Below are 15,183 nucleotides of genomic sequence, written 5' to 3'. Positions count from 1 at the left end.
GTGAATGCTTCATAGTGATTGACTGCCTACCTGCTTTCTGACATCTCTGCTGCTGCATGTCAAGGCATCCTCTTCATTTGGTGCCAGATTTAAACTGCTGATGGGAAAGGGGTAAACCATGACAGAGATCACTAGACCTTTGCGGACAGCTTTCTCTGAAGTAAGCAGCAAGGGCTGTTGCTTCACTGCTGACTGCATAATCCAGGCTGATATGTTCTCTTTCATTAGCGTCAGCCTTTTAAATAGACATTAGGAATTAACATGCAACATTGGTAGAACATGTTTAAATAAATTGCAGTACTTTCCAAACCACTTCTAAACATAGTGTTCCTTAAAACCAGCAAATAAAATGAAATTTCAGTTCCTAAGTGTAAAAGATTTATTAATTCTGTATCACCACCTAGAGGTATTTATTTGCATTGCAGTTGTGCTCTTTCAATGTGACTGGAACATGGATTGCTCAATCCATCTTGTCAACCATTGACATTATTTAAAGAACAGTGAGTTTTTTTCTAGTGCCCTGGCCAATACGACTTGATACAACAAAACCAAAAAGATTACTGTAGATGTTGACCTTTTGAAGCCTCAAAATCCCTCCAAAGATAGGGGTCGACTTTTACATCAAATAGAAAGTTAACCGCTAGCATGGGTGTGGGTGGTTGCCATTTTGAAATGTCGTCATCCTACACAGTGTGGGTGTGTGTTAAACTCCTGCACATCTTGGCAATACAGCCTGGACTGGCTGCTTGATCCCTTGCTCCTGGTTATAAGGCATTGGTAAATAAAACATCCATTTGTGGAGGGAAAAATTAAAGCTGACTACTTATGCGAGTGTAGGCATGTCATGGTTGTAAAGGGGGTTTTTTTATGATACAGCTGATGGTAAATGCTGAACTGTTCAAATCCCAGAGGGAAACAGGTCATAACCAATTTTTGCAATTTGTATGCTTCGAGATGCAGGCTTTGAATTCAGTTATAATAAGACCGCCAAGTCTCGAGAGGTTTTTATAAAACTAAATTAAACATTTATTAATTAAAAGATTGTAAGCACATACATATGTCTACAAATTACGACTATAATAACTTGTAAAAAATCCCCTAATTAATCTGACTCCCAGTTACATCTCCGTTAAGGCACAAGTGAAACACAGATTTAAACAGACCCCTGGCAAAGGACCCTCTGGACAGTCTCATTCAAAATGAGTTTCTTTCAGTTCTGGGTCCTTGCAGACAGTGGCTTGAGACTTACAGGCTGGAGGCTTTAGATCTTAAAATCCCTCTCTTACCAACAGCCTTCTTTTCCTTTATATGTATTTTCCTCTCTGAATGCAAATTCTCATTGTATCACTAGGTTTTTTGAACTTTACCACTTCTAAAAATAAAACCCTTTCATGGCACCAATATTATTAGTAAGCTTTGGAAAAAATAAACACATTGTTTGGCTTCTTCTGGCTAGGTGTAATATTCCACCCATTCTTTTGAATGGTTTATTTAAGAATGAAAATTGCTCCCTTCACACTTCACCTAACTTCTCTATGTTCACCTAATTAACATTTCAAACCTACTTCTCTTTACATCAAAGCCTCTAGACCAGCTGGCTTTAATCCAATTAAGACACACACACACACACACACACACACACACACACACAGAGACATCACCAGAACTCTATTTGAAAATAATTTCCAATAATATTATAGACATTATTACATCTTCTTGACAGGGTGGATTGACTTGTATACTGAGTATATACAAAAACATTTTTTGGGCTGGAAAAATGGGGCTGTCCTGTACGCTGGGTTGACTTATACACTGTGATCTATGGTATCTGATTAGTTAATTCATTTGTTGTTTGTAGCATTATGCAGATTGGCTGCTGCATTTACCTACATATCAGTGGCTGCTCAAAAGTAATTAATTGGCTGGAGGTTGCTTTCGGGCATCCCAAGATGCTACATACAATATTAATAAATAATGCAAGATCTTTTCTTTCCATTGCTGTCTGTGTTGTTTTTTCATTTTGAATGATAATTGTTCCTGTGTATATCTTAATTCTTGCCTACAACCTGGGTAGAGAGAGGAACGGATGCCTCTTGCCCAGATTGTCTTGGAATTCTATTTTTCCAATGCACAGATTCGATTGTGTGTAGATTATGTACATTAGCCAAAACAAAAATGAGAACCTAGGTATTTTGGGTATATACTCAACTAATGGTGCACTGGAATTGCATTTAGTTTTGTTCTGAAAATACTGTTCCCAGTTGGTTAGCCACTCATTTGTGTAAGTGATTCTAAAACAACTTCTGTATTTAACTGCTTTCTCATTCCGTAACCAAAAGAAGTCTGTTGTTTCCCAAAATGACCTGTTATATCTCCATTCCTTTTCCAAGGAATGTTGCTTTTGTATCACTTCAAGCATAGATCCTGAGACTTCTGCAGTATGCTGCACAAGATAAAGCTATAATTAGAGGATTAATATTTGCATGCATATTTTTTAAACAGTCTTTTTATTAACAAGTTAATTGACATTAACTGTTCCCCTTATGCAAATACCTTTCATGCAGTTACAGTAACTTTTGGTTTGGGAAATGGAAATGATAAAAAGTCTATTGAAAGAGAGAGGTCAAAATTTAACAAGTGTGGTGGAGAGTGCAGGGTCCGGTAATGTTTTGTTTTATAAATAATCATTCATGCTTTATGTCAGAACTTTCTCTTAAACTGTAGTAATTTTTTATATGTCTGAGAGCTGAGATGATGGCTATCTTTCAGCTGGGAATCAAGCATATGGCCAGAGAAAGTAGCGAGGTATTTAGTTTTGTTTCACTTATGGTCACAGGGGAATAATTGCTTTCTTTTTGGCACGCTTGGGAAATTCAGGGGGTAAATGCAGAGTACAACATTCTGCTCCAATCTCGAGAGAATGTTCACACTGGTGCAGCAGGCATTCTATTCTTTGTGATGACCTTTGAATTCTTATGTTGAATTTTGTGGACTTCATATACAAAAAAAACTTGGGTTCACTTGGCTGTAGTAAAGAGATTCATCTGTCCAGGCTAAATTCAGTTTTGGGGATGAAAGGACAGTGTTGTACAAATTCAAATAATCAGCCTTTATAAAGAACGTTTATAAATTTATATGTATGACTCAAATCTCAGTTTACTGGACACAAACAGCGATGTTAATGTCTGTCTGAGGTTAGACTTACATTCAAAAAGTAGTTTTTTGACACAAGCTACAGTTTCAAGTTTATTCAGAATCCCCAGGACATTATGTATGTTTTTAAATATATCTTTACCATTGTAATATTCCTGTCAATCTAGAATTTAGGATTAGTTATTAGTTAGTTCATGAGTGCAGTTAATTTGCTGAACGAAACCTTTCACAATTTGTTTTGCTGTTTTCTTCAGCAAGAGCTTAAACTAAATGAAGTTGAATTAGTTGTGCTACCTATATGTCAATAATATTTTCTTATTTTTAATTTAATAGGGCCAACTGTATCTACTGGTGACAGACCAGGGCTTTCTTACAGAAGAGAAGGTGGTCTGGGAGAGTTTACACAATGTGGACGGAGATGGAAATTTCTGTGACTCTGAATTTCACCTGAGACCTCCATCTGACCCAGAAACTGTGTATAAAGGACAGCAGGATCAAATAGATCAGGTAAACCATAAAGAGCAGGCTTAATTCAGATATCATTTGTTGGTTGTTACTTATTATATAATGTTCATTACTAGCTGTTTTCACCTAACATGAAATTGAACATCTTTGTTAGATATCAGTGAGGCCAGGAATGATTACGATTATCTATTGGAGCTGCTTAATCTTAATTTGACCTTGTCATCATTTGGACACAATGATTATCTTCCAGCTGCAAACCTAAAATACCTATAATTAAAATTATTCAACCCATTTGTTTTTATTTGCAAGAAAACCTCCATAGACACTGTAGCACAGGAACTGCTATGTTCTGTGTAATGCTCAACATCTGTTCTTAATACTATTCCAACCAGATATACTTCAAAGAGTTAATTTAAGCAACACCATCTTGCATTTCCTTAGCCATCCTCGTGCAGCATTTTGACTCCTAGCGCGTAATGTTTGAAGGAAAAGGAAATGGACGCCAAGCAGAAGGAAAAATGGGAAAACTGTTAGTGTTGGGAGCTGAGGGCATGTTTACAAAGAATTGTCTTGAAAGCAGGCAATGAGGTTGCTTGATAGAGGCAATGAGGGAGAAGGATAGGAATATAGTGGCTGATTGGCAGCAGGAATTAAGGAGAAGCTCGTTAGAGAAGTGGAGGGTATAAGCAGGACAAAAGACTGGAGAAGATAACTAAACCCTGTGATAACTATTTTTACTGGAACTTGTTCTTCTGTTCTATGGGGCAGAGGGGTTTTCCTGCAGTTGTGAATGTCACTTAGCCCTCGTAATTTGGTATTCTATGTCTTTTGAAATGTGTGAACCACTAATGAGTTGAGTAGACATCTCACCTTTCAGGGTGCACTTTTAGGCAAGGAGAGGGGAGGTGGAAATCATTGTGTGCCAAGAAAGTCTGCGATAGTTCCATGATGCATATGAAAGATTCAGCTGCTGTTTAGCAGTCTCCTAACATGAGCAGAATGTATTTAAATATGTGGTTAAGTAATAAAACAGAAATATGCACCATTCCAATTGTATTGTCACCACAACAGTAAATTCCCTGTGTTTCACTTACACAGCATGTTTGCTACCGGGTAAAATGCCTATATGCTTATTGCTCTTGTTTACTCATTTCCCTTATTTCACACACTCCTCATCCAGCCACTTCTGTAATGTTTTCAGATGCAATGCCCTGGCATCTCATATCTGGTGTATGTTCCTTGCACGAGGGATGGTGGGGCATATTGCTATGTGAAAAGCACTTTGAAAAGACAGATTGACATTGAAACTTCCAGAAACAAAACCACTCATTTGGTGCTTTCCCTTGCATAGTCGGTTCAATTTCCCACATTGTTATTTCAATATCTCCTATCTGTATTCATAGTTTAAGTTGTAATCTAAAACCTTTGAATAGTGTGATTAAAAGTAGCATTGATAGGAACTTTGAAATTGCACTGTCAGTAGATGAGGTGAGAATTAGGGTATTTTTTGAACACATTTGAACTGTAATGCCAGCTTTTGCACTATTAAATGCATGTTAGATTGCTGGCCTTGCAGCTACATTAGTGAATGCACCAAGATTTTGTGTTCACCTGTTTATGGTCAAATTTATGGGATAGTGTTTCCTGTTCATGGAATGGTTCCATGGCTTTGTGTTTACACGAAACCTATCCTGAATCTGGTTGCTATCTTAAAATGTGTGCAAGTTCCTTTTTGTAATGGAATTGAGAATGCTACCTTGGCAATATCCGCAAACAAAACTTCTTTTAAAAGCTGCTAGAGTGAGAGTAGCCCAGATTGAGTAGTTAGTGTAGAACTTGCTACCACATGGAGTAATTAAGTGGCTAGCAAAGATGCAGTTCAGCAGAAGTGAGATGTGTATGAAGGTGAAAGAGATGCAAGGATTTGCTGGTCGGTTTCAATTAAGTAAAGTGAAAGGAGGGTCGTGTGGAACATAAGCAGACGGATTGAACCAAATGGCCTGTTTCTGTGCTATAGGCTCGATGTTATTCCTTGAACCACTTGTAGTCCTGAAGCCCAGCATAGTAATAACCGAGCTCCGATCAATCACTCAGCATCAGGTACCACTCCTTCATTGATACAACTTTGGAGATTTCATTTTAGTAAAAACAGAAACTTATTTGTTAAAAACTCCAATATCTAATCAATCATTACAGCTCTCTTGTAACTTTATTACTTCTAACTAACTCAGGCGCATTGTTCATATTCAGGCGCATTGTTCATATTTACTTATGTGACATTGGGATACTCCACATTGTGATGCTGTTTTGAGGAATTGTTTCAACAGCTGTAGCTTCAGTTTTCACATTTTAACGATGACCAAGATTCCAACTGGTTAATGTCATTGTTGTATAAGCATGTAACCATCTGAATATTCTGTCCATTATTTGCAAGTTCTGCTACCTGGTTAAAGAAAATCCCAAGCTTAAACTGATTCAGCTCTAAGTATAAAATCCACATCAGATGGAAAGGAGTATGAAAAAGAGCAAGTTGGAATGCTTTGTGCTGTATATTTTAACGTGAAAATAGGTGACATTGAAATCACGGAGAATGTCCAGTGTACAATAATTGTTTTAAACTTTGGAACATATTAAAGCATGTTTCAGTTTATCATCAGTGTTTATCACTATCCAATTTGGTAGAACTGTTCAAGGATAATTACTGATCCCTTATCTAGGGATTTCCTGATTGGACATTATTTCTTCTCTCAGGACTATCTGATGGCATTGTCCTTACAGCAGGAGCAGCAAAGCCAGGACTTATCCTGGGAGCAGATTCCTGAAGGAATTAGTGATCTAGAGCTAGCAAAAAAACTGCAGGAAGAAGAAGACAGACGAGCATCCCAGTTCTATCATGAACAGGAACAGGCAGCTGCAGCTCAAAGCCAGGTAATGACATTTTACCAAATGGAAAGCAATTCTACAGTAAATGCTTGATCAATTTTGTGCCGTTCTGATCACCTAATCTGAGGGAGATACTGTTGCTGTTGAGAACACAAGAATTAGGAGCAGGAGTCTGCCGTTCAATCCTTTGAGCCTGCTGTTCCATTCGATAAGATCATGGCTGATCTGATTCTGGTCTCAACTCCACTTTCCTGTCTTCACCCCCCCATAACCCTTGATCCCCTTGTTGATCAAATATCTGTCTAATTCAGCCTTGAATATATTCAATGATCCAGCCTCTACTGCTCTCTGGGGAAGAGAATCCCACAGACTTATGACTGTCTTGAGTCGGAAAGAAATTCTCCTCATCTCATTGTTTGGGAGACCTCTAATTTTTAAACTGTGTCCCCTAGTTCTTGACTCCCCCCACAAGGGGAAGCGTCCCCTCAGGATCTTAGGTTTCAATATGATCATCTCTCATTCTTCTAAAATCTAATGGGTATTGGCCCAACTTGCTCATCCTTGCCTTGTAAGATAAGCCCTTCATCCCAGGAATGAATTGAGTGAACCTTCTCTGAACTGCTAATGCAGTTATATCCTTTCTTAAGTAGGAAACCAAAACTGTGCACAGTACTCCAGATGTAGCCAACACCTTGTACAGCTGTAGCAACACTTCCCTACTTTTATACTCTATTCCCCTTGCAATAAACGCCAGCGTCCCAATTTCCTTCTGAAACATTTGCTGTACCTGTATCCCAAATCTTTGTGATTCATGTACCAGGGACCCAGATCCCTCTGTACTGTAGAGTCCTGCGGTCTCTCTCAATTTAAATAATATGCTGCTTTTCTATTCATCCTGCCAAGTGGACAAGTTCACATTTTCCCATATTATACTCCATTTCCCAGATTTTTGTCACTGACTTGGCCTTTTTAAATCCCTTTGTAGAGTCTGTCCTCTTGACAATTTACTTTCCTACCTACCTTTATGTCGGCAGCAAATTTAGCTACCACACGTTTGGTCCCTTCACCCAGGTGATTGATATAAATTGTAAATAGTTGAGATCCCAGCACTGACCCCTGTGGCACTTCGCTAGTTACAGCTCGCCAACTCGAAAAAGACCCATTTTTTCTTCTGCTTCTTTCTATCCGTGCTAATATATTACTCCCGACACCACGAGCTCTTATCTTGTGTAGTAACCTTTGATGTGGCATCTTATCGCAATGGTTGCGGAGGTGAGCAACAAAGCTGATTCCAGATATCAGGGCATCAAATTAAGCAAACAAAATTCAAGAAATGAAAGCTTGTTTCTTTGTAAAGAGAGTTTGTTGGAACTTCAAGATTATAAAGGGAATCAGACAATTGATCTGGGCAATTATTCACTATGGTGAAGGATTAAAAAAAAACAGGGAAAAAGGTTTAAAAACTAGTACGTTGGAAACAAGAAGGAACTTAGATGGAATTGTTCACCCGAAAGATAATGCTTCTGAAAAGGTTACCAGAGAAAAGCCTTGAATCAGATTGCATAAAATGATTATTCTGGAGAAAGAAGAGACTGAGGGTCAGCAAGTTTGAGGTATGAAAAATCACCAGCTTCTTTGGCTCTAATAGCGTGTTCCTAAAATTCTTAAATGATGAACTCATTGTTCACTCAACTGATTCCTGGAATGAGGGTGTTATCCGCTCACTCGGCTGACGACTGTTTCTTGAAATAAAGGGGTTATTTGTTCACTCAACTGATGACTGTTTCCTGGAATGATCCTCTGAGGAAGGGTTGGAGAGACTGGGCCTGTATCCATTGGAGTTTAGAAGAATGAGAGGCGATTTTATTGAAACACAAGGTCCTGAGAGGACTTGACATGGTGGATGCTGAAAGGATGTTTCCCCTTGTGGAAGACACTGGAACTAGGGGTTGCAGTTTGAAGGAGATAAAAACTTCTTTCTCTGAAAGTCGTGAGTCTATGGCACTCTTCCCCAGAGAGCAGCGGAGGCAGGGTCATTGGTAAGGCTGACTTAAATGAATTCTTGATTGACAAAGGAGTCAAAGGGTATCAAGGGTAGTAAAGAAAGAGTTGAGGCCACAGTCAGATCAGCCATGATCTTACTGAATGGTGGAGCAGGTTTGAGGGGCCGAATGGCCGCCTGCTGCTGATTCATATGTAACTGTGCTTGTGTAATTAAGTAATGGAGGGATATATCAGGTGTAAAAGTCTTTCTAGGTCCTGCCCTTAACTATTTTTGAACATACCACTGGATTGTAAACAAAAATGCTATAGGCTGGCTTGACTGCTTTAATCTTGAATTCTGTGTTGGGATTCACAAGGGTGTACTGAATTCCTATTATTTACTCAATAGTACAGGAATGTATTACCATAGTGAGCATCATGAACTTCTGAGAAAATTGCTTTCTAATTAATTAACTTCTCCAGTGTTGTGAACACTGTTAAATTATTTAGATGTATCAAGCTTTAAATTTCACAGGATTATTCTCACAAGCTAAAATCTCAGAATAAATAGAATTCAAAAAATGGATTGAAAAAGGACTCTAGTCCCACCAGTGCCACTTCTACAAAGGTGTACAACCTACCTCATTGTGAATTCAACTTGCATGTAATCTCCTTGGGGGAAATTTCAGCATAATTGCTCCCTTTTCTGTTAGAGTTAATCAAATGACCTCCAGAGTATCTAATCACTTCCATATCTCCCTATTTAACCCTCCCCAACCACCTACCATGGATGATTCTCTTCCAAGCATCACAAGAACTACTGTGCTTGATAGAATAATTGAACGACTTATTTAATACTTGTGTCTATTTTTATACCCTCCAGTCCTATTTCCAACTAGATATTGATCCAACTCATTCCTTGAAGGAATTAATCAAGCATAAATGATTGGAGGAATAAACATTCTTCTAATCTTTAGTCTGAATGCAAAGGAAAAGACAAATTAAGTAGTAGATAATCCCACTGCCTATTACGCATTTTTTAATCAAAATATAAAATAGCAGAGCACAGCAATTAGTGAAATGCATCGCCTGGAAATATTGTGGGATACACGAAGAGCTGGGTTATCAGGATAAATTTTCACAGCACACTTCACAATTAACATAATTCAATTGCTGTTGATTCAGTATGTGTATAGGAAAACCTTTCTTCACAATTAATGCTTTTACAGAGAACTATTCCAATAACAATTTTCTACTTTACTTTTTTGCCCCTTATCCCAGTCTTTTGCATTTACGCCTATTCTGGTGGCGATATTAAGAGACCTGCTCCAAGCATCTTGCATTCCCACTCCACCGGCATTTTCTAGGAGCAATGTGTAGATAGCTGAACCTCCAATTTTATTCATTTTTGTGTCTTTTGCTGTGGGAAGCCTGTGTCAATAATCCATTTAAATTTTCCCCACTTTATGTAGCAGCTCCAACTGAGGTTGGGAACAGATAAATGTTGAAGAATGTAATTATTTTATGGACTGTGTTCACCTTTTCCTTCCTCCACTTGGAAGGACATGTTGATCACTGGGTTCTCTACAATTATTCACAACAAACTGTTCTGCCAAAAAATTTTTTTTTTAAAAAGCTGCAGCAAGCTGTGACTGGGCTGGAAGACCTGCTTTCCAAGAGCTACAAAACCTGTGGTATAGAAGTTTGAATGCTTGTTGAGGGTAGCAGTCCTGTAGGTTCAGGTATATTAGGTGCTAAAATGACTGTTCCTTTTCATAATTTAATTATTATGTGAGTTAAACATTTTACTTTTGTATGTTTCTTAAAATTCCAGGAAGGGCAACAATCACAGGCAGCAGCTGCTGGAAAACAGCCTGGGGGCACTGAACGGAAACCACGCAAGGAACCAAGAGAAAAAGAAAAGGACAAATGTATTCTCTTGTGATGGGGGTTGGAGTTTACCAGAAACTAAGTGCATAACCCTTAAAAGAACCCGGTGATATGCCGCCTGTGCCTGATCCCAAATTGTTCATATTTTGAGAAGTGAAAGGATGATTTCTTTGATACAGTCGGCCAAACTTTGTTGTATGTTGCACAATGCACTATATTCACAATGGAGTTTCTACAGCATTGATTGATGCGGTTACATTACATTTGACAAAAATCATTGTTCAGAACATACAAAAAGCACCTTTACATGTAACAGTGGAATCACAATGCCTGTTTTCTTCATTATTTTGCATTAATTAATGCAATCAGCTAATAAGCTATCTTGGCTAATACTGCCTGAATTTTATTACAGGACAATGATCGGCAGTTTCATGGTTCGTTTAGTTTTAATTCTCTGCTTACAATAAGTGACAATAGCTAGAATTTTTTTTTAGCTTTCATTAAGTGCTATTAGAACTGATCTGTCCAGTGAATTATAGAAAACAAAGACCAAACACACAAAAATGGTCTTTCACGTGATAGCTTGTGTAAGATGTGTTAACACAAATTTTGGTGGGATACAAATATAGAGCTAGACAATCTTTTGTCCAGATTGCCAGTCAGTTTTTTTTTTCATAAGCTGGTTTTACTTTGAGCCATAATAATAACCTGAAGGAATGCAGAGAGACAGGTTAACATTTGATAATGGTATCTCTTGCTTCAAGTTTTCTTCAACTGAACGAATTTGAATGGTTTTAAAATTGTTCCAACAAAAGTCACTTTTGTGGAAATGTGTCACAGCAGAGATTTGAAATGTGAAGTATCAGCAAGTTGGTAAACAAAATTACAAGTGAATAAGCTCTGTGTTTTGACTAATTGTGTTTCTTGGCAAATTAGAAGGTAGTGTTTCAAGTTGGCAACGAGACCATGAAGTTATTGCTAAGATGTGGAAGGCCCATGTCCTTTTGCCAAAGCCTTGCTCTTTGCTCAGTCTGTTTGACCAGCAATTAAAATACATTAGCAGCATTCTTTACAATAACTGATACTTCAGTGCTGCAATACTTAACATTGAATAACTTACCTAGTCATTATGGTCTTATATATTTTCTAATGCCTTCAAATTTATTTGGTCAAATATTAGTCAAGCCTATAGACAGTAGCCAAGTTATATTTCTAAATGGGACCAATATTCAGAAATGGTGAAATTTTAAAACATTATGATAGAAACATAACTGCTACTGTCACTCATGGTTTTTGTATATGTTATACACTTACTTTTGATATGGTGGAAAAATGCTCCACATGTATTGTTCATTGGGACATGGCTGCTGGAAATGAAAGCAAGTACTAAACTGTTGCTTATTGAATATTGAAGGAATATTGTCTGAAGGTTCATTTTTATACTATTTCAGGTCTGCTTCAGATTATGATTGTTATTCTAATAATGTAGCTGTTTTGTGGATTTTAATACATTGACCAGTTTATTTATTCTGATTACCTCTAATAGGGCACCCTCAGTTAAGAGTGCTTGAAGCAGTTATACATAAATGGAACCAGAGGGAGATATTGGAAACCTTTGGTGAGAGAGAGGGAAGAAAATAAAACATTAAACCTGTTTACTAAGACGTAAATATTTATTCATTATGAAATCATTTGTTAAATTATTTCAAGATAGGCATCCCAAGCCATTTTCTTTTGTTTTTTTTTTAAATCATGTTGCACTTCAAAATTTCCTTTTATTAGGAAGTTCTTTACCCAAAACAGGTATAGTGAACAAGATTGTTTGGGGGGAATTACATTGAACTGCCCAGCTGTGTTGTGGATTAGCTGACATCTATAATGCATGATAATTCTACTAGCTCATACAGTAAATGTTCACACACATTCTAATGTAAAGTTGTATTTGCCTCATTAAAATATATTGATATTAAAAGCACCAGAAAATCAACTATGTATAAATCTAATTATTTGCAATCCTATCCTAGCATTTTTATGCAATTTTTGTTGTAAATTTTCAATAGCAGATAGTAAATATTTAAACCAGATTGGTACTGAAAGTTAACAGTGTTGTACAACCGCCCACTAATAACAGCCCCTTCAGAGTCCATTGTAAAACTGGTAAGCTGTGCTTAGTTAGAATCTGTAACAGAGCTGCAGTGGTCTTGCAGTGGAGATTGAGAGCCGTGTTGCGAATGCAAGTCTGCTTGTGGGTACATGCAGTACCTTAACAAGTGACAATCCAGCGTGTGCACTTGACTTTTTAATATTTTTACTGCTCGGTGTAAAGACAGCTGAAATGCTAAAAGTCACCTTCTGGACCGAATGTACTTTAAATATCACTTTATTTTGCATGTTTGTCCATTTATAGGAGATGGTTACAATTAAGCTATTCTGCAAAGCAAATTTTGTAGATTATTTTCTGAATGCAAGTTCTGAATGCTGAAATTCAGTGCATGCATGAGCTCCACATTGAACTAAACCATTTCATTGCTAAGAAAAAGCTATATGTTGCCATTTCAAGTAATATGATAAAATACTGACCAGACATTTTAACCACATCAACCTCATTACCATGGAACTTTGATCTCTTATCACACCTGTGGGTATTGGGTTTTGTCATTTCTCTATCAATGCACAATATAATTAGCACCATAGTGCATGTATATTTGACTACAATTAGCAACGGTAAAGGAAAGCGTAGAACAGAACTTGTTACCTTCAATGGTTTTTGTTGCACCTTTCAGTTTGTTTCAGGGTCTTTATTTTATGAGACTGATCATTTACCAAAATACTTGTGAAGGGTTTTTTATACACATTGTGAAAGAAGATGTATATGTTTCCAAGTCTGCTCTATGTAACTTCTTTTAAATGTCTTCTGGATTACAGCTACTATAATACTTGCTTTTATATGCCTGTTGTTGCAAGTCCTGCAATTTTAGGAGTGTCTGCCTTTTGGTAGATTCTGATTACAAAATATTCAGTTCCTTTCTATATTTGTGACCAAACATGTATGTAGCATACTGCCTTGGTGTGTGTTATATACTTGTTAGTGTGGATCCTGTGAGTTTTGACAATCTCCTGTCCTACTTTCTTAGGTGGCACAAAAATACCTTAATTGGCACTTGGCACTATAAGAAGTACTTGCAAAGAAAGCTTTCTATGGAACAGAGACTTCAGTTCATATTTTTGGTATTAAATAACTGAAGCTTGACAAAATAGCTAATTCTCACTGTCTGTGTCTTGTTATTCTGTTGTGCAGTTCGGAAAAATTACGAGGAGACAGCATATTATGCTATAATAATTCTTAAGTTCCATGTTTGCAAATAAACCTACAATGATAGATTTGATGCTTTTTGTGTTTTGTTCATTTACAATGTATTAAATTCTCATTTGAAAATCCTGGAGTAGCAACTGTGAGGAATGTTTTGCTAATAAGATTTCAAAAACTTAGACATTCTAAAATAGGAAAAGGCATCATGTGTTTGTTAATGTAAAGAGGAAAAAAAATTGAAATGTAGAAAATTGAACCAAAGTGTTTAAAACATGAGGGAATATTTAAGGTTGACATGGGAATAGATGTACAAATGAGATGGAACGTCAGTGTGGTTGTTCAAAGCCACTGCCCACACTTTATACTTGTAGAATTACTTATATTTACACCTTAAAACTGACCAGTAAATCTATTAGCTAACATGCCTCATGCAGAGTTTTTTGCTGTGCATTTGGCATAGATTGAGCACGAAATGCTAAGCAGTGAGTGGTATCAGATAGTCTCTTATGTAAATTTGTGCAAGAAATTTTAGGAAATGGTATACTGTGACCAAATCAGCTTTACCAGCTGAACTGTACACCCATTAGTGCCTAGATGACCATCAAAAAGAGTAAAATGTGGCTTTATTTGCAGTTTTACAAGTGAAACATTACTGGAATCATGTTACATTGGAGCATACAACTTTGGGCAACTGTCTTTAATTTATTTGGTACCGATTAGTGCAAAGACTTCTGTTATTGCAGAAGGATGATGTTGAAATTGGTAAAACATCGAACTAAAAAATAAAAAACGCATTTCTTGCAATGATGTTTGTTTGGCATTATTTCATTATAACTATTTTTTCAACAACTGCAACTGCATTTTATGTAATGCCTTTAATGTGGGAAAATATCTCAAAGTGCTTCAAATAGGCATGAAAAAAAAATGGAGCCAAGGGGAGAGAATTGGGCAGGTGACTAAAATCATGTTCGAACAGGTGGGAATGGAAGAGGAACATGAAGAGACAGATTTAAGGATGTATGGATCTTAGGGCCTAGATGGCTGAAGATACAGCTGTCTGCAACAATTGCATATGTGATGGCTTAATATTTGGAGGCCTGTGGGTAAGAGACTATCCCCATGGATTGTTTAAAAAAACATAACAGGTAAATGCTGAGATTAATTTAGGGATTTTATTTTCCATCTTCCTGCTCTCCTATAGGTGCTAATTTTTGCTCTAGCTAATTCCACTCAGTCCTCCCTTATCTCATTATTCTTCATGTATGACCTTATTGAGTAACTGTTAGTACGGTTATTCTGCCATTGCCAATATCTACATATGCATGTTTGGCAGAAGGGGATATTCGATGGTGATGATTGATAATCTGGTGCAATTTTCTCCTCTGCCACAGACCACTAAAGCTAATTGTAGTATCTCCCACATGCAGTTCTTCTGCCTCTTAAAACATGGTGTGCGTAGAATTCTCAAGAATAGACCAGGATGGGCAACAAATGTTGGC

General features: G+C 37.2%; 1 protein-coding gene across 2 annotated transcripts in view; it reads left to right on the top strand.

Annotated features, from left to right (window-relative positions):
- Window positions 1-13,755, top strand: part of mindy2 (MINDY lysine 48 deubiquitinase 2) — a 60,564-nt gene extending 46,809 nt beyond the window's left edge. The window contains exons 7-9 of one of the 2 annotated variants that reach the window (XM_078530307.1): window positions 3,487-3,660; window positions 6,370-6,546; window positions 10,319-13,755. In XM_078530307.1, the coding sequence (XP_078386433.1) occupies window positions 3,487-3,660; window positions 6,370-6,546; window positions 10,319-10,429 (462 nt within the window). In that variant the 3' untranslated portion in view covers window positions 10,430-13,755. The remainder of the gene's footprint in view (window positions 1-3,486; window positions 3,661-6,369; window positions 6,547-10,318) is intronic. The other variant, XM_078530308.1, reaches the window with a different exon arrangement.
- The last annotated feature ends 1,428 nt before the right edge of the window (window positions 13,756-15,183 follow it).

Source organism: Cetorhinus maximus, chromosome 26 (genome assembly GCF_964194155.1).
Source record: "Cetorhinus maximus chromosome 26, sCetMax3.hap1.1, whole genome shotgun sequence".
In the NCBI taxonomy this organism is placed as follows: Eukaryota; Metazoa; Chordata; class Chondrichthyes; order Lamniformes; family Cetorhinidae; genus Cetorhinus; species Cetorhinus maximus.
The sequence above is the reverse complement of the archived record's forward strand: the minus strand, read 5'-3'. Positions and strand labels throughout refer to the sequence as shown.